Here is a 17,945-nt window from a genome sequence, read left to right as displayed (position 1 = left end):
GAAAAGCGTGCGCCCAAGAGAGCCGCCGTCCCCGCGCAGTTGAGCATGCGTCCTGCCCTCCAAGGGTAGAAGGGATGGTAGGTCCACAGTCGCAGACGACACCGGTTGATGGGGCGATGATGGCATCACAAGGGATGTCATGGCTCTGAACACCTCCAAAGTGCAAGAGGTCATCGTGTGTTTGCTCCATCCAGCTGGATTCCAGTTGGCTGGCGCTCACCATCTCCCAAGCATTTGGCCTGAAATGTACAGCACAAGGCAGGGCTGGGATAACCAAGCAAGAAATGCGTGCCCCCTTCAGGGCGCTAGGCCAGTCCAACGGGCCCTTCCAGTGACAGGCGGCAGACGACAGGCCCGGTGCGGTATCCAATAGGCGGCGCTTGCTGGGCAGGCAGTTGCCGTACCGGTACGGGGAGGCGGACGGTGGTTGCGAACGTGTGAAAGGGAGCAGGGATTCGTGCAGCTCAGCACGGTTGTATTGTGTGATGGCTGCACCCTGAATGGCTGGGCGTCGACAGCTTGCCTGCACGCCACTTCCCCCACCTCGGCGCTAGGAGGACCAGCGACGATGAGGGATTCCGTCCCCGAGTCCCCACTCTCCTCTCTCTCTCTCTCTCTCTCCCACCCCCGGCCGGGCCCAGCGGTGTGTGAGGGGAGCAGGTGAAGCCTGTCTGTGAACGATGCAGTTGGTCGTTCAGCGCGATCGAGTTCACCTCTTCCGTATCTGGCGAAAGAGAACAACCAGCCGAGGAATTGTTCCTCCCCCCTTCTCCCTCGAAAGCCAAGTCAGACTGTGGTAAAAACCTACCTACTATGTAGGTTCTGTACAAGGTCCGGTGGTGCGCTCCCGACCATGGGCTGTGCCACCCCAAAGACGCAGCATGTCTTCTTGATCTGGACCCCAATCACACTCTACGCCAACAGCCTTCGTTCAGTTCGGCCAACGATGTGCAGATGCCGCTGTGTGCTCCAACGAGACGAACGGGGTCCCTCGCGCCGACCTGCCACCTCTCGTCACAATCACACTAGCCTCTCCACCTTTCTCTCCTGCAAACACCAAAACACATATGAGGCGTCGTTTCGCATAGCTTGCGATCTCTGATATCACGTCCACTCACATCGTGAGAGCGCTGTTGCAGACACTCTCGGCGGCCTAGTCGTCGTAAATAATAAGCCCTTCACGAAGCCCTGCCAAAAATCGCCGCTCTTCCCCGCAGGCATGTAAGACAGCCATTCCGCCCTCAGCGATCGATATCTCCCAACCGAGCAGAGCAGAGCAGAGCGGACTTGTCTTGTACCTTTGGCTGTCGAAACACGGTCGATGATTGCCGAATAGCCCGACAGTTGGCAATATTGAAATACGTCCCCCCCCCTCCTCGCCTCTTCTTTCCGCAATGCGGTCTGCAGCCGCTGTTCTTGTGTTCGGCCTCGCCCTCGGCCGGGTTACGGCAATCCATGTGGCCAAGGGTTCACCTTGCGAGACACTCTGCGGCAACGTACTCGATGCGACGACGGAAACTGACGTTATCTGCCGCGAGGGCGATTACGCCAGCGGCTCTGGTCCCGTGTACCAGCAGTGCGTTTCCTGCGAGTTGACAAGCGATTACTCGACGACAACTCAGACAGACACCCAGTGGCTCTTGTGTATGTTGGCGTTCCCAAGTTACCAGCCCAGTGGGAACTCGTGCTGATGATGTTCTTAGACAACTTGCGATATGCCGTCTCGTACTGCTTGTTCGGTTTCCCAGAGAACCCGGATGTTGGCTCCAGTCCGTGTCTTACAAGGTTAGTCGCCGTCTATGACGTCGTCAGCTCTTCATGTTGACAGTCAATTAGAACTGCCTGCGAGCCTTTGCAGAAAGCTGTGATGTACGCTGAGTTGGCGCCGAACAGCACCGAGTACGAGTACTGTTCCGTGTGGGATCATAACCAGGTTGGGAGTTGCGCCGCCTGTCTGCGCGCGGGAGACAACCATTACTTGACCAACTGTAGGTTCGGAGACCAACGTGTACCCATGGATTTTTGCTGAGAAGTTCTTAGTCCTTACCATATTGGACGCCGGGTGCCAACAGAGACCGTCGCCGGGTGCCACGATTTCTGTGGAGGGTTCCCCTTTCTCCAAGACCCGTGTCAACATCACCGAACCAACGCCGACCAACACGTACCTGCCGGACTACAACAGCGGTCCCCTCAGCCTCGGCGCCAAGGTCGGCATTGTCATCGGAGGTGTCCTACTCATCCTGGCCGTAGCAGGGTTCTGCATTGTCTGGAACGGGAAAAGGCGGCGCAGAGCATTCTTGAAGCAGCTTGAGATGAAGCAGCAGAGCGGCGGCCGCTCCGGTTGGCCTACGCCCCTCAACACCAGCGGCATCAGCGGCACTCCTCTCAGCCAGAAGCCCCTGCGAAGCTGGGACGACACCCCAAGCACCCAAGGGCATACGCGAGGTTGGGACGAATCTCCCCTGAGTCCCCAGGGAGAGAAGGCTTTCCCGAGGTATTTCTCACCATACTCGTCCCAATACAACAGCCCCGTCAGCGGCAACGAGGCGCAGAGCATGCAGTGGCCGGCCGGCAACGCTGTTCCCAGAGGGCCGCCGCAACATATCGGGATTGCGCTCGGTGGCGATGATCCCCAGGGCAGTTGGAATGATCCGAAAGGAAAAGAGAGGTCAGAGTCGTATGAGTTGAGGGAGGTTGAGCCCGACTGGGACGCAAGACAGAGATACCCGAGCCCACCCATCATTCAACAGCCACCGCACACAATGTATGCGGAGCACAGCCCAGCAGCCTATCATGGCCTGACGGAGGAGGACCTGAGGAGAGGATTTGCCGTCTAGGGTGCAGTGCACGTGAAATCCCGGGTGGATGCGTTCGCGTCCGTTGCTCCTTCTGCAAGTTGTTTTGGTTTAGCGGGAGTTTGGAGTTGAAGATACCGACTCGGTGTGGTTGTCATCGGCCTTAGAGCCTGAATGCAGAAGCCCTTCGGCAATGACCCTGGATATGATACGAAGTACAAATATAATGAATTGATGTCCAACTTTAGTGGTTGATCCGATGATGGTGTTGTTGCAGGATGCTGACATTCACCACCTTAACGTTGACCGTTCGTTGACCGTTAACAGTCAACTTGACTGACGTACGCCACCTCTTTAGTGTATTGTCTGTGAACATTGATTTCACGCGCATGATTCCACCGGACTGGACCCTGGAAAGGCGGAACGGCAGCGAGTCGCGTCCGTCGTGTGTGTGGCTGAACGTCAGCGAAAAGCCAATGACGTCCGCCCAATGGCTGGACGGCGCCACATTGTGGGCCCCCGACGCATTTTTTGGCAGCTTCCACCCCACAGCAGGAAGAAAAAAAATTTGGATTGGGAAAGCTTCAAGTCCTCCAACACCACCGACGAGACCTTCCATTTCCCGACGTTCGCGAGTACCTGCCGCCGCAACGTCAAACACCAACCCACCTCCCCCCATTGCACCTGCAGCGCCTCTCGTCGTTTCGGGAAAACTTAGGAAACAATGGCCATGGAGATCGTCAAGCACAGCGAGGAGGAGGAGTTCGCCATCAAGCCGCAGGCCTCGGTCCCCCATCTGGACACGAGCAACTGGCCTCTGTTGCTCAAGAACTACGACAAGCGCAAGTTCTCCCTCCCTTCCCATTGGGCTTGAGCAACGCGCTCGTAGAGATCAATTATAAAAGACAAAACAGCCGACTGACTGGTCTGCAGTTCTCGTCCGGACGGGTCACTTCACCCCCATTCCGGCAGGATGCAGCCCTCTGAAGAGAGACATCAAGTCGTACATCTCCAGTGGTGTCATCAACCTCGACAAGCCCTCCAACGTATGTTTCCCACGGCGTGAATACTCTTGTAGACATGATCAAAAGTGCTGACAATTGCGCAGCCCAGTTCCCACGAGGTTGTCGCTTGGGTCAAGCGAATGCTTCGGTATGCAATTTCCCATCCCTCTTCTTGTTGTTTCAAGCGATGCCCCGCGTCCGTGTCGCACCCTCACACAACCCCTCGGAAACCGAACGTGCTTTTCCAATCAACGGCGGCTCTCGAAAGACGGTACAGATGATGTTCGGTCCGACGAATACAAACGGGCGATGTGAGGCGAAACCGGCTCTCCATGGTCATCCTAGGACGCCGGGCGGGAGGTTTTCCACCAGGCTCGCAGGCCCGCGGCAACAACTCTTGCGACTCCGGGCAATCAATCTTTGGCCCGTCATCTTGAAGGTTGCGGGTGTCAGGCATGTGCATGCTTTCTGAAGATTCGTCGGAACTCGCCCGATTGAATGAACCACTGTGGGACTGCGACGCCTGGGAAGCGCGGAAACTACCACCGCCGTTGCAAGCAACAGCCAAAAACACATGTGACGGACCGATTTTGAGGGGCATCGACTGATTATGCATCGGGATCAAAACCGGTCGGAAGAAACGTAACTAACCATATTGTTGTGCGCAGCGTTGAGAAGACTGGTCACAGCGGTACCCTTGATCCCAAGGTCACTGGTGAGTCGCGTCCCACAAAACTGTCTCGAACGTGTTTTGCTAACTTACTCAGGTTGTTTGATTGTTTGGTTAGTCGTGACACGCCGATCCTTGGTGGACCGTTCCATGAGAGAGGCTTGCAACTGACAACTTTTTCCAGCGTCGACCGTGCCACCAGACTCGTCAAGTCCCAGCAGTCCGCCGGTAAGGAGTACGTTGCCGTCATCCGCCTCCACGACAAGCTGCCCGGCGGCAAGGTGCAGTTCGCCCGCGCCCTCGAAAGTGAGTTGAACCAGACCAAGTTGCAACTGCCGAAGCGATTCTGACTCGTCATCTAGCTTTGACCGGTGCCCTCTTCCAGCGCCCGCCTTTGATCTCTGCCGTCAAGCGTCAGCTGCGTATCCGTACCATTCACGAGAGCAAGCTCATTGAGTTCGACAACGTATGCCAATCCACTCCAGCCTCGGAAACAAACGCTGACCATGTGCCAATTATAGGATCGCCACCTTGGTGTCTTCTGGGTTTCGTGCGAAGCCGGAACCTACATCCGTACTCTCTGCGTCCACCTCGTACGTTATGCTCATCCCTTTTCAGCCTTGCTTCCATTACTGACATGATGCCAGGGTCTTTTGTTGGGCGTTGGTGGCCACATGCAGGAGCTCCGCAGAGTGCGCAGTGGTGCCATGGACGAGACCAAGGGCATGGTCACGCTGCACGACGTGCTTGATGCTCAGTGGACCATGGACAACACCAGGGATGAGTCTTACCTGCGCAAGGTCATCTCTCCCCTCGAGACCCTCCTCACTAGCTACAAGCGTATTGTGGTCAAGGACAGTGCCGTAAGTCTTCCACTGCAACCCCTCTCCTAACGCCCTTGCGGCCGATGCGACTATGCGGGCAATGTGTCCGGCCCTATAGACAACAGGAATCGCTCTTGTATCTGATACTGACGTATATGACAGGTCAACGCTGTCTGCTACGGTGCTAAGCTCATGCTTCCCGGTCTTCTTAGATACGGTGAGTTGTCAATCCGACAATATCGCCAATGAATGCCATGCTGACCCGCTTTTTACAGAGTCTGAGATCGAGGTCCACGATGAGGTTGTCCTCATGACCACCAAGGGCGAGGCCATCGCTCTCGGTATTGCCCAGATGTCCACTGTCGAGATGTCGACATGCGGTATGTCTCTCCGTCATCCGTCATCGTATGCACATGAATAATCAACTAACGTCTCGCAGATCACGGCGTTGTTGCCAAGGTCAAGCGATGCATCATGGAGCGTGACCTGTACCCCAGGAGATGGGGACTTGGCCCCCTTGCTTCCGAGAAGAAGAAGCTCAAGGCCGACGGCAAGCTCGACAAGTACGGCCGCCCCAACGAGGCCACCCCCGCCAAGTGGGTGTCTGAGTACAAGGACTTTGGCGCCGCCGAGGGTGCCGCCGCCGCCGCCGCCGCCGCGTCATCCGCTCCGGCCACTCCCCAGAAGGTCGTGGAGACGTCGACCGTCACGACGAGCGTTGCAGTCACCCCCGCCAACAACGAGGATGACGGCGAGAGCAAGAAGCGCAAGAAGCACGAGGGCGAGACCCCCGACGAGAAGGCGGAGCGCAAGCGCCGGAAGGCCGAGAAGAAGGCAGCCAAGGCCGCAAAGAAGGCGTCCAAGTCAGGTGGTGCTGACGAGGATGACGACAGCGAGTAAGCTCTGACGAAATTCGTCTTGTCGATTGGCTCGATACCATGTGTTTTGTTGACAATGGTCGGTGGTTGGCTATTGTATCATAAAAAAATGGCTTTGGCAAGTGGCGTTTGGTTCTGATTTCCTGCTGAACATACTGCGGACTGGCTGGATAGGAGTAGATAGGTCCTATACGAAAATTAAAAGCGACGACTACTACTGTCGCATCAGTTCACGTTTTCAAGTCAGACTCATGGTCGTCGTTTGAACAGAAGAAATTGTGGGTGTCAAAGGAGTTTCGTTGAGTGAAATGTTGGAAACGGGGGCACGGAAACCCTGGAAAAGAAGGACTTGTGCAACTCCCGGCAGCATCCTGGCGGTGTTTTCAAACTGCAGCACAATCGAGTCCGAGCCAACGTGGATCTCATCCGAACGAGTTTTGTTTGGAATGTCGGTCATAAACAGCGGCGACATACGTGTTCCGTTCTTCGTCCGAAGACGGATTCCCTGTAGAAGTGAAAGAGAGAAAGAACAGGGAGGCATCGTCACTGGACATGTCTCAGGCCACACGCGCCAGCCAGCCAAGAAACGGCAGCATCTTGCCACTGACCCTCCTTCCGATGCCTCGCACATTCGGGGGCAAAGCAATCAAGGATTTTGTGACCGCCAACTGGACTTGACTGGCACACTTGTCGGGCGACGTTTTACTGGAGAGCGGATCCCCTCAGTGCTCCCCCTGTGATGGCACTCATGGCAGTACGTCACATCCGCCTGGCTTGTAACCTCCTCCTCTCGCCTTTTACACGTGTACTGGGTTATTGACGTACCTCACCTTATAGCCCCTCTCCGGGATGACGGCTTGTCGGGGGTGCGCCTCAATCCCTCGCTCTGCTTCGCCTATGCCCGACCAGCGGGGCCGACACCGTCAGTTCAAGATCCCTTGTCCCCACCCCGGGCAGCCTCCGTCGACGCTGTCAACGTCGTTCATGACCGTCATCTTGGCCGCCCAAACTCGTCCACTCCACCCGGCCCCCGTCGGTCAAGGGCACGAAAGAGCTTCCTCCCCCCCCCCTCCTCCTCATCCTCATCCTCATCCCATGACGGTACTCGAGCTTTTGAGAGCCTGATATGCGGGCTGCGGTCGAATGGCGGGAAACGACAGCTCCATGCATGTCATTGCTTCTCCCCCTGAGGTTGGCCAAGGAGAAACGGATTCAGCGAACAAGGCCGGCGGGGTCGCCATCTGACCACACCGTCTGACACGCGCCCAGCCCTAGGAAAATTATCCTAAGCAGCAGCTGGAGCAACATGAGCCGGGGATGCTGAGAGGTTCTTGCTTCGGGGACCCGGTCGAAGCCCAGGTGTGAGGCGAGGAAAGCTGCCACGCACACACCCCTAAGGCCCACCTGTTTCAAGCATCTGCTTTGACATGAATGGAACAAACCCACCAGTGTGAGCCGCTCCAGCTCAGTAACAGGGCCATATAGGATGGGATTATCATTGCAAAACGCGTGTGGAGCGTGCGGACGGCAAGGAGCGAGGAAGAAAAAAACAACAGAAAACTCCCATGTTCGGCCAAAGGGTTTCGTTTTTCCCCCCTTCTTTTTCTTTTGGCGGGAAGCTTGGCCTACAAGAAGGCTCTCGTTCGCACGCTTCCTCGAAGGTCATTTTCCTTCTCGAAGTTTGCTATGACATTCATGACGCCAGCACTTGCTTACGAAGGAATGTGTATTCGGCCCTGGATCTAATAGACTGTCCAGTTCCTCTGAGAGAGAGAGAGGAAGAGAAGCACCAGAGCCATCATTCTGAAGTATTTGCTCTTATTTGCGATTAGCTGTATTCAACGAGCGTCCACATCACTGTCGCGTATCTTACACGTGCCTCTTTCCCTTCTTATTTTATATTTATACATAAATGCCATTTCTTTATTGTCTTTCCCCGAAGAACAGCGACAATGTTTTCAGCATCAGCAACGGCATTATTACGGCAATGCGCCCTTCTCGCGGTGGGCATGTTCTGTTGGGGCGCCCTGCAACCCGTCCTGGGCGTGCCGGTAGACCCTCTCTACGTCGTTGGCCGGGACGAAAAGGTCATGGAGCCAAAGCTCAGCACCGACTTCCCAGATCCCGCCCTCGTACAGGGCGACAACGGGTTCTGGTACTCCTTCGCGACCAGCAGCAACGGCAACAACATCCAGGTCGCCAAGGCCTCCCAGATCTCGGGGCCGTGGGAGCTTCTCGACGACGATGCCCTCCCGGACGGGGGCTGGACGACGAACTCCAACACGTGGGCGCCGGACGTGAGGAGGCTGGACAACGGAACGTTCATCATGTACTACGCGGGCGAGGTCAAGGAGAGCGGCGGGCAACACTGCATCGGCGTGGCCACGTCGGATGTCGTCGCCGGCCCCTACCGGCCGACGCGGGAGCCGTGGGTTTGCCCGTCTGCCGAGGGCGGCGCCATCGACGCGGCGGGGTTCTACGATGAGTCAACCAAGAAGCGCTACGTGCTGTACAAGGTGGACGGCAACAGAGAGGGCAATGGCGGCGACTGCAACAATGGCGTCAAGCCGCTCGTCGACACGCCCATCATGCTCCAGGAGGTCGAGGCCGACGGCATCAGCAAGGTCGGCGACCCCGTGCAAATCCTCAGCAGGACGGACGCCGACGGCCCGCTCGTCGAGGCGCCGGACCTTGTGCGCACCGAGGACGGGCTGTACATCCTCTTCTTCAGCAGCTTCTGCTTCAACACGGACAACTACAACGTCAACTACGCGACGAGCAGGACCCTCAAGGGCCCCTACCGGCGGCCGTCGAGGATGCTGCTCCAGACGGGGGACTTCAACCTCACGGCGCCAGGCGGCGCGACGAGCGTCGCGGGAGGCGGGCAGCTGGTGTTTCACGGCGACTGTTCCGGGACCTCATTCCAGCGATGCATGTACCAGACGACCTACTCGGTTACCGGCAGAGATATAATCATCAGTTGATGGGCTGGCTGCGACGACGGATAGAGGGAGAGAATAATGACCTGTAATCATATAACTCATGCGTGTATGCTGGTTTTTCGGGGAAAACGCTTCTGGGAGCGCAGCGAGCAGCAGCAGCGAGTGCGTTTAGACATGCGTAACGACAGGGTGCACAGCCGAAAAGTACCATCGGGGTTTTTTGTTTGGTCCTTGGGGTTTGGGAGGGGTGTCTCTTCTCATTTGCGGGCGTTTGGATACATGAAATTGACGCTCATACGCAGCGTAACTGCAGGACACGGCCTCGAAACCAAACGGGATGGTCGAGGTTGAGGTAAGGGACGGCCGCGTGCCGTAAGCAACGTCACGGCGAGCAATGTTGATCGACAATACTAGGGTTTCTTAAGGGGAAAACAAATACGAATAATGAACACACACACACACACACACACACATATATATATATATATATATACACACTAACTTGTAGATCCATATTGTGGAAAGGGGACGGTGCCTGAATAATGCAAAGTGACGATGGTGACAAGCTTTGAATTAAAGACTTTGAAAGTTCGGAGTCAAGGACCGATTTCGAAGAAGGAAGCTTCTGCCAGCAGGGAACCCCGGCTGCGGGAGCGCGGACAAGCCCCTAATAGCGTAAAGTAAAAGGGTTAAAAGAAACCCGGCCGGGGTTGGGATGATAAAGAAATGCATTGAAGACCGAATGATGGAGGTGACGAAAAGGTGGGAGGGGGTCTAAGACGGAAGGCAAAAAAGAAGAGAGCATTGACGGCTCAGAACTGATCGCCAAACAAGCGACAAGCCAGGTCCCACTTAGGGCCCGCAGTGGATACACCACTGGACCGGGCTTACGGCTTTAAGTGGAGAACGCAAATTCCCCGAGCACAAGGTGACTGACTGAACGTACTCGTGCTGGTACCCCCTATTGTAAGCGCCGGGTCTGTCAGCGTTGCCGTTGGCTGACTGTCACCTCGTGTCAACCGGCCGGACCAATCTCCAAACGCCTTCTTCCAATTGGGTAAAGTGCTCTCTCTCTGCCTTTCCCATCACCACTCACCCCTCCCCTGGTATCACGCAGCCGCCGTGCGGTCGTGGTCACTCGCATTGGCACAATGCGTCCCGGACCAGGCACAGACACGCGGATGGAGAAAACCACGCTATCGATCGCTACGATGCCGCTCGTGGAAGAAAGGGCGCACCTGCAGTCCGGCGACCGCCAGTCAAATCGCACATCGCGGTTCAAGCCCTGGCAGCCTGTCTGCGCTTGGGAGGTTGCAACGCACACCGCGTCCAGACAGCCTGCGAGTGCTGGGGACTCGTTAGCGCCGTGCCGTGTTTGCTCAGCTCACCTGACAGGCCCAACGAGCTTCGGGGACGACTAACGCGTCGGCAAACGGCGTCTACGAGCCCTGCGCGAATGGCAGAGTGCTCGAGGTCACAGTCCGGATTCCCGTCACTCGCTGTGCTCCCTTCTGCTGGCCCGGACCAGCCGCTCATTGGCCACCCTGTGGCCGACATCACCACACCCTCTGCCGGTGCCAACACCCGTCTCGTACCGTCGTGAAGCAGATAGGCGGCAGGCCGACGGGCCCATTCCCAACTTGGGGCTTCGCTCTCTGCTCTATATGGCTGCGTTTGTCCAGGCCTACTTTCCCCATACATCGAGATTGCGCCCATGGACCCTTGCCGGCTGCAGGCGACTTCGGTCCATCACCCAACCATCTGTTCCTGCATCTATCTATGGCCCCAACCCCCTTGTTCGAGTGAGTGGTGGTTGTGCGATCAGCATAGCGGCTGAATATATCACCTCTTGGACCCTCGACCTCTCAATGGGATTGTCTCATTGACTTTTTTCTGCTTTGTTGTGATAATTGTTTTGAGTGTTGTTGGCTTGCACGACACTTGCTAATGTTTTTTGGGGGGTTCCGAACTGCCTAATACTTATCATTCATTAATCCTTCAGCACGAGGCTCTGGAGTCTTGGTCTGCTTCCCATTCATCGACTTTCATTCCCCAGTACTTTGTGGGCCGAGACCTCATAATGGCCGCCCGGTCCGCCCTCTTCCTTCTCACCACAGTCGTGCCCGCGTATGTCTCGGCGTTGCAGGTCACGCCGAACTCGCCGTGTGCATCCTTCTGTCTTGACTTCAACGGCCTCGACATCTCGGACCCCAACTCTTCTAACACCAAGGGCAAGGACATCACATGTACGGACAACAAATATCAGACTGAGGCCTCGGGCCAGAAGTTCCAGCAGTGCATGAGCTGTCTCCAAGATAGCAAGTTCGTTCAGGGGGGCGAGAACGACCAAGACTGGTTTCTGTGTAAGTCGTGTGAGCCTGGCTTCGTACTTTTAAAAAGACGCCGGGAACTGACCGTGCTCGCCAGATAACATGAGATACTCCTTCGATCACTGCATCTACGGGTACCCAAATGCCACCGGCGTCGGCTCCAACCCCTGTATGACGTCCACTGCATGCGGTCCTTTGGAGGCCGCCCTCACAGACGGCGAGCTGGACCCGGCCAAGACATCGCAATACTCGTACTGCGATGCGGATGGCGGCGCCATGCTCACCCCAGCGTACGACAAGTGCCTCTCTTGCGTCAGAGCGGGTGGTGAACACTACTACCTTGCCAACTGTAGGTGGTGGCTCTTCTCCGCGTACGCCTTACCTTGGCCGTTTTCTAACTCGTCCCAGACCTGATCGCGCTTGGAGCTGGATGCAAGCAACGGCCAGACCCGGGAAAGCTCATTGGGCTCAATGACACCATCTTCACAAAAGGAATGATTACGGCAATCGATCCCAAGGACGCTGAAACACCCGAAAAAGACGAAAAACCCGGCCTCCCCACAACGGCCATCGTCGGCATCGTCATAGGCTCCGTCGTCGCCCTTGTTTTGGTCGCCGGATGCGCCTTCATCCAGTACCGCAAGCGCAAGGCACGCAGAGAAGGCCGCGGCATCAACCCCGAGCTCTCCCGCCGCGCCAAGGGCCACCGCCCGGTCTCCTCGCTCTCCTTCCGGTGCCAGACGCACCTCACACCCAAGACACCAAACTTCTTCTCCATCGAGGAAGAGGACCCGCAGAACGAGAAGCGTCCACACGAATCCGCTCACGAGTTCACTCACTACCAACCTCACCAACACCACCAGGACGAGACCTCCGGCACCGCCTCGAAGCCGAGCCTCTGGATGCCGCACAACTCCATCTCCTCCCTACAGAGCTCGGCAGCCCCCACCTCCTACACGGACCGGAAACCCGCGCACAAGGAGATCCTCCCGCTCGCCAGCATCACCACGAGCCTCCCCGTCATCCCCCTCAAAGCCCACTCGCCGCGCTTCAACATGTTCTCGCCCCAAGACGACTACTACGCCACCCCGACCTCCACGACATCGGCGGCGCCGCTGCTGCCGCTCAGACCCTACGTCCCCTCCGAACATGGCTTCTCGACGCCGTTGATGGACCACGCCGCGACGTTCAGCCCGGCGACGACGTACGCCTCCCCGACGTCGGGCACCACCGCGAGCCCCCTGCTCAGCCAGGCCGGCTGGCCCGCGCCGGCACACAGTCGGCATCCTGCGCAAGTGGACTTGACGTCGTCATCGTCCTCACCATCTGCGTCCACGTCGGCCATGGGAGATGCGACGAAGACCATGCCTGTCGTCGTGAGGGACCTCGCGCGGCCGCTGCCGAAGAGAGTGACGTCGCTGGGCGGCAGCCCTGTCGAGACGTCAGTGATCCAGACAGCGTTCCCGCCCCCGCCTCCACCCAAGAGAAGATAGTAGTCTCTCTGCTGTCCTTCCAAAAAAACAAAAAAAAAGTATCCATTCTCATGCCGGCGGTTGCGGTCATGGCACAGCGGGCGGCGAGTGGCGTTTTGGGGACATGTTTGTGGGCGTATCGGGTAAACAAATGGCGGGTCAAGGGGGCCACCATATCCAGTATCAATAATATGAGACATATGCGACGACGAACTGTTACCATCGTTCTCGTCTACCATCTCTGACATGGCTTATCGGAGACACCAAACTCACTTCACAGTCACTACCACCTGGGACCGCTGATGTTGCGCAAATGATGATCCAAACTCTCTTCTTTGGGTATTTATGCCCGCGTTTTTGTACCTGAGGAATTCGACAGACTTATAAGAACATCCCTCGTTCGTACCACACCCCCAACCAAAGAACCCGTGAAACGCCTGTGCTGATGCTCGTCGTACCTCCCGCATTCACTGGTGCCCCTCTTTGCCCCATGGCGAGCTGGCCCTGCTCATTTCCTCCGCGTGCATCATCTCATTCTGCTCCCTGAACCATTCCGCCCCTTCATCCAGCTCAATCCTTGAGCTTCTCAACGATTCCAGGTTCTCCCTTGCTTCACGGAGGATTTTGTCGACGTCGGTGTTGCTCGAAGGCCGCTTCTTGACCCGGGCCTCACCTGGTGCCGTGATCTCGTTGTCCTCATCGAGTGACCGCTTCCTCTTACTAAGAGGCGACGTCCCGTTGGCCTGCGGCGTGGCGCTGCCGCCGTTCAGCGATTGAGAAAAGCGCAGACGGGCTTCCGCGGCGTGGTTGAGATCGGCGGATACGCTTCGGCGCCGCTCGCTGCTGTCCCGGTCCAGGCCGAACGAGCCCAGGCCCTCGTACCGTTTCCCGTTGTACCGCATCTCGTTGGCTATAGCCTCCGGCAAGGCCGAACCGTCAGGCATCGTTACGAGCCCCATGGCCTTCAAACGCCAACGGTCCGACACCTTGCTAACGCGTTTCTGAGGTTCTGACGACATGCGCGATGACGACGAGTGCGCCGACATTGGGGGCAGTGACCGGCGGAACTTGTTGCTGCTTTTGCCAAATTCCTCCCTGAGAGCTCGCGTTTTGGCGCCACATGGTTTGGCCCCCGACGTGGATTGCGACAAGCTGGTCGTTGACCGTGATCGTGGTAGAGATGTTGTCGTTGCAGGCGTCTCGGCTGTCACAGGGACCCCAATGACATTCGCGGCTGCGGTTCGTTCGTCTGAAACGCCTGACAAGATGCCGGTAGCGAGAAGAGCCTCTGCCTCGGCCTGCAGATGAACCTGAGGGTCGTCTTTCCTGAGATAGAGCAGCTCTCTGAACTCCTCCACAGGGTCAACAGCATGTCTTTCCAGGGCCCTCTTTCGTGCTTCAGCCAACTTGGCCGCCTGTTTCTTCTTCCGAATATCCTCATCTCGCAGTTCCCGCTGTACTCTTCGGAACTCTTCCCTCTCCTGCCGGCGGATTTTGCTGAGGCGGAGGTTGCGTGCGATTTCCTTCCACCGATAGAAGTACTTGACGGAGAGGTTGTAAACCTGGAACTTGCGTGCTTCTGCCCGGTCCCTTTCCTCCTCCTCCTTTCGTTTCCTCTCCTCTTTTTCTCGGTGGTACTTTAAGAATGTTTCTGAAACTATTTGCTCAATGACAAATTTTTCAAACTCTTGCATCAACCCGTTATCGCCTGTGACGAACCACTTCGCGAAGTCTGCCATGATATCTTTCTTTGATTTCCGTTGCACGACTGAAGGGTTGGGAGGTGTAACCTGGGCAAGCTGCGAGACTGTGACTCCAGGCGGGGCAGCGCTGAGCGAGAGACCTTGCTGGCTTGGGGGTGTCGGTTTGGCGGCTGGGAACGCATCACTTGCTTGATATGAAAATGTCGGCAAAGGAGACTGAGAAGACACAGCTCCTAGGCTTGCGAGGGTCTGGGGCGGCTCGGCCGCAGGCGCAGCAGCGGCGAATGGCCTTGGTGATTGAGTCGGCTGGGGTGCGGGACTCTCAACGGGTTTGGCGGGTTGAGCGAAAATTGATGCGGCTGCTGAAGATTTAGGTGGCTGTACTTCAGCCGGCTTAGTAACTGGCTGAGAGGAACCTGAGGGGAACGTCGGTGCTGTAGCTGATGCGCCAGCATTTGCCGCGAATGTGAAAGCGCTTGACGGTTTTGAGGCAGTACCCGGGGTTGACAGCGGGAACTGTGGTGTTGAGGGAGTGACAGTGATCGCAGGTGAAGGCCCGTTGCCACTTTGTACCGGCGGCTTCGTTTGCGTGGTCTCCTGTGCCTTCTGTTGCGAGCTGAGCCCAACTGCTGGAGCGGGAAATGATGGAAAAGCGGTTTCTGTAGATTTGACGAAACCATTGGTTTGGGCCAATGCCGCGAAAGGGTTGCTAGCAGTTGTCGGTTTCTCTTGTACGTTTTCCGGCTTACTGAATGGGCTTGGCTTGCCAGAAAACGGATTCACAGGAGGGGGTGCGGTTGTCGAGTTCTGGCCGGCCCCCTGAAAAGGCGTAGCTTTAAAAGGGGACTTTGAGGCAGAAAAGGGATTTGAAAACGGACTTGAGCCTGTTGAGCCAAGCGTTGAGCCGTCTGTTGCTGTAACATATGAAGTTAGCTGAGGTTCGGTTCGGCCCTTGCTGCCATTTCGTCAAGTTGCGCCGCGGGCATTGCTCCGCTAGCCAAAGTCTCCAACTCTCGTCGCGTCCTCTTCCGAAAGTGTGAGGATAGACCAGACTTAAAAATCTTTCGCATGTTCTTTTGTTCCCGTACGACGGTCCTGAGCCGAAAAGAAAAGAGCATGCACCGTTTTCAAGTCGAAGGGGCATTTGAAAATTACAAGGCAACAGTGGTATGGATAGGGCGTGGAAGTATCTTTACCTTTGTCGAACGGTGTCGTGCCCCCGAATCCAGTCGAGACGCCCCCTTGAGAAGCTGAAGAAGAAGACGCGAAAGGCCCGGTTGATATGGCTGCTGAGTTGCCGCCAAAAGTGGAATGCTTCTGCGAAGCGTGCGAGGGTGCGGCATCGGTGCCGAATCCGCGTCCCGAGGCTAATTGTGTGGTTGGTGTAGACTCGTCGGGTATCGTGCTGTGGATGATATCGGGAATACCGCGAGTCCCTCTTTTTCTTTCAACAAGTTGACGAGAGAAACTGTGATGAATTCTTGGCCACGTTAGACGCTGCGAAGTGTCGAGATATCGTATGTGTTCGCCAGATGACCCTTCTCCATCTGAAAAGCTGAGACCATGCTGCTCGACAAACTCAACTGCCTGAGCGTCTGTGTCAAAGTGAAGAAAGCGGTTGAGTGTCGAGGGTGTGATATCTTTCGCTCCGTGCCGGGGTCTGGTGTACGCCTTTTTCAGGGAGCGAAGGACGGAGCGACGTAGTTGTCCAAGATGAATCTCGGCAAAGCAAGCCATGGTGTAGGATACTTCTTTGCTTTCGAGAATTCTGAAGTACGTGCGGTGAGCGCCAGATATCGCCATGGATGGCCCAGAGCCCAGCGGGCCATGAAAGTCCTCGGCACTCTGCAGGCTCTCAACGAGCGAAACGGCTGTCCTGATTTCGTCGGATTCGGTCCAGAAGCGAGAGTCCCCCCACTCCTTCTGCACGTCGTCGAGTATGTTGGGCTTGTTCGCACTGAAGAGCAAGTGATACGCCCTGAACTCGGCCTCGTTTTCGCAAATGACGCCCTGGGGTTTGCAGTCGTCATACGCAAACATGAGCGAAAGTAATGACTTCCCCAGCTGTTCGATCTCCTGTTGTTCCGAGAAGTCTTCCGGCGCGAAACCTTCCTGGGAAAGTAGGTGCAGAGAGGTGACGTGAAATCTCGCAATTGTTTCAAGGCAGTAAACTTGATCTTTCATCTCCTCTGGAGACATAGTCGAGTGGAAAATGAAGTCCCTGCGGATTGCACGTGTCCTGTCCCACAAAAATCCATGCAAGGAGGGCAAATTGTCGTCCGTCTGCAGCAGGTCATCGATCAGATAATCGAGAGTTTTTCTGAGCGCCGCGGTTGACCTGACATCCATTGGAAGAGGTGCCTCCTGGCCAGCTGCGGATCTAGCTAGCTTCTTAACCATCTTCGAGGTGATGGCAGAAGTGGTTCGGGTATCCTTCTCGGCGGATTGTACATCGAATTCGGTGATGCGCGTAATCTTTTCAAAGTCCGGGCACATGGCGTCGCAGATGCCTTTGAAGTCAATCGCGTCCTCCAGCCGCTTGGGTTTATCTGGATCGTCAATCAAGCCGGCGCGCATCAAACAGTGCCTAGCGCGATCGCGGTATGCCTTGTATTCCTCCCTGAACTTGGCCATCGCGGCCTTCGAGCTCGTGTTTCCAGGATCGGACGGCCATTTTGGAGGCGCGATTCCTTCTTTTCGAAGCTGGGCGAATATTCTATCGGAGTACGGTGTACCGTCGCCGCTGGCGCTACCATTTGCGTCGTCCCTCTCGTATTCGGTAGGTTCTGTACCATGTGTGTGATTGTTGTTTTGAGTGCCGAAACCGCCACGCGATTGCGTGGACCCGAAACCTTTGGGGCCATTTTTCGCGCCGTTCAGCTTCGCGCCTTGCGACTGGGGGGGTTTCTTCTTCCAGTCGCCTTGTGAACTGTTCTTCGTGGGTTTCTTCCGGCGATTGTCGTCTGAGCTCGCGCCATCAAATGGGTTGACGCCCTTTCGCTTCGTCGCGAGAGTCGTCATTTCGAAAGACTGGTTCGTCAGGTTGCGTTTCGACCGCTTCCCACCGCCGCCGCCAGCTCCATCGAGATTCAAGCCGTGATGACCCGCGTCAGAATGGCCTCCGAAGCCGCCCGATGATGATCCTCCAAACGGTGATAGTGTCTTGTCAGGCCTGCTTGGGGGAAAAGAGACCGACGTCATGTCGGAGTCGCGAAAGGAAACTCCAGAGTGGAAAGCGGCATGGCACACGAGAATGAAAGTGGAGAACTGAGGCTGGATGGAGCTGGTCTGCGTGTGCGGCGTTTGCGGCGTGGCTTTGGCGCGCTT

General features: G+C 56.5%; 6 protein-coding genes across 6 annotated transcripts; 5 read left to right on the top strand and 1 right to left on the bottom strand.

Moving 5' to 3' along the window:
- Positions 1 to 1,394: 1,394 nt before the first annotated feature.
- CH63R_04270 (Lpxtg-domain-containing protein) lies at positions 1,395 to 2,837 on the top strand (the record flags this gene model as incomplete). The annotated part of the gene is made up of 4 exons (XM_018299245.1): positions 1,395 to 1,644; positions 1,704 to 1,785; positions 1,837 to 1,988; positions 2,041 to 2,837. The coding sequence occupies 4 exons, from the start codon at positions 1,395 to 1,397 to the stop codon at positions 2,835 to 2,837; spliced, it is 1,281 nt and encodes a 426-aa protein (XP_018160491.1).
- Positions 2,838 to 3,519: 682 nt separating this feature from the next.
- CH63R_04269 (TruB family pseudouridylate synthase) lies at positions 3,520 to 3,879 on the top strand (the record flags this gene model as incomplete). The annotated part of the gene is made up of 3 exons (XM_018299244.1): positions 3,520 to 3,641; positions 3,775 to 3,841; positions 3,874 to 3,879. 3 exons carry the CDS (start codon positions 3,520 to 3,522, stop codon positions 3,877 to 3,879), a joined length of 195 nt encoding a protein of 64 aa, XP_018160490.1.
- Positions 3,880 to 4,409: 530 nt separating this feature from the next.
- On the top strand, positions 4,410 to 6,193 carry CH63R_04268 (Centromere/microtubule-binding protein cbf5; the record flags this gene model as incomplete). Its single annotated transcript, XM_018299243.1, has 8 exons — positions 4,410 to 4,441; positions 4,468 to 4,775; positions 4,832 to 4,935; positions 4,991 to 5,062; positions 5,117 to 5,332; positions 5,456 to 5,510; positions 5,569 to 5,673; positions 5,733 to 6,193. 8 exons carry the CDS (start codon positions 4,410 to 4,412, stop codon positions 6,191 to 6,193), a joined length of 1,353 nt encoding a protein of 450 aa, XP_018160489.1.
- Positions 6,194 to 8,180: 1,987 nt separating this feature from the next.
- On the top strand, positions 8,181 to 9,155 carry CH63R_04267 (Glycosyl hydrolase family 43; the record flags this gene model as incomplete). Its single annotated transcript, XM_018299242.1, has 1 exon — positions 8,181 to 9,155. The coding sequence occupies one exon, from the start codon at positions 8,181 to 8,183 to the stop codon at positions 9,153 to 9,155; it is 975 nt and encodes a 324-aa protein (XP_018160488.1).
- A 2,038-nt stretch (positions 9,156 to 11,193) lies between these two features.
- On the top strand, positions 11,194 to 12,936 carry CH63R_04266 (LPXTG-domain-containing protein; the record flags this gene model as incomplete). Its single annotated transcript, XM_018299241.1, has 3 exons — positions 11,194 to 11,476; positions 11,541 to 11,792; positions 11,852 to 12,936. The coding sequence occupies 3 exons, from the start codon at positions 11,194 to 11,196 to the stop codon at positions 12,934 to 12,936; spliced, it is 1,620 nt and encodes a 539-aa protein (XP_018160487.1).
- A 446-nt stretch (positions 12,937 to 13,382) lies between these two features.
- Positions 13,383 to 17,819, bottom strand: CH63R_04265 (GANP/Nin1/mts3/eIF-3 p25 family protein; the record flags this gene model as incomplete). The annotated part of the gene is made up of 2 exons (XM_018299240.1): positions 13,383 to 15,532; positions 15,815 to 17,819. 2 exons carry the CDS (start codon positions 17,817 to 17,819, stop codon positions 13,383 to 13,385), a joined length of 4,155 nt encoding a protein of 1,384 aa, XP_018160486.1.
- Between the last annotated feature and the right edge of the window lie 126 nt (positions 17,820 to 17,945).

The sequence above is a fragment of the Colletotrichum higginsianum genome, chromosome 3 (genome assembly GCF_001672515.1).
Source record: "Colletotrichum higginsianum IMI 349063 chromosome 3, whole genome shotgun sequence".
NCBI classification, from domain to species: Eukaryota; Fungi; Ascomycota; class Sordariomycetes; order Glomerellales; family Glomerellaceae; genus Colletotrichum; species Colletotrichum higginsianum.
This window is presented reverse-complemented; position numbering and strand designations above follow the sequence as displayed.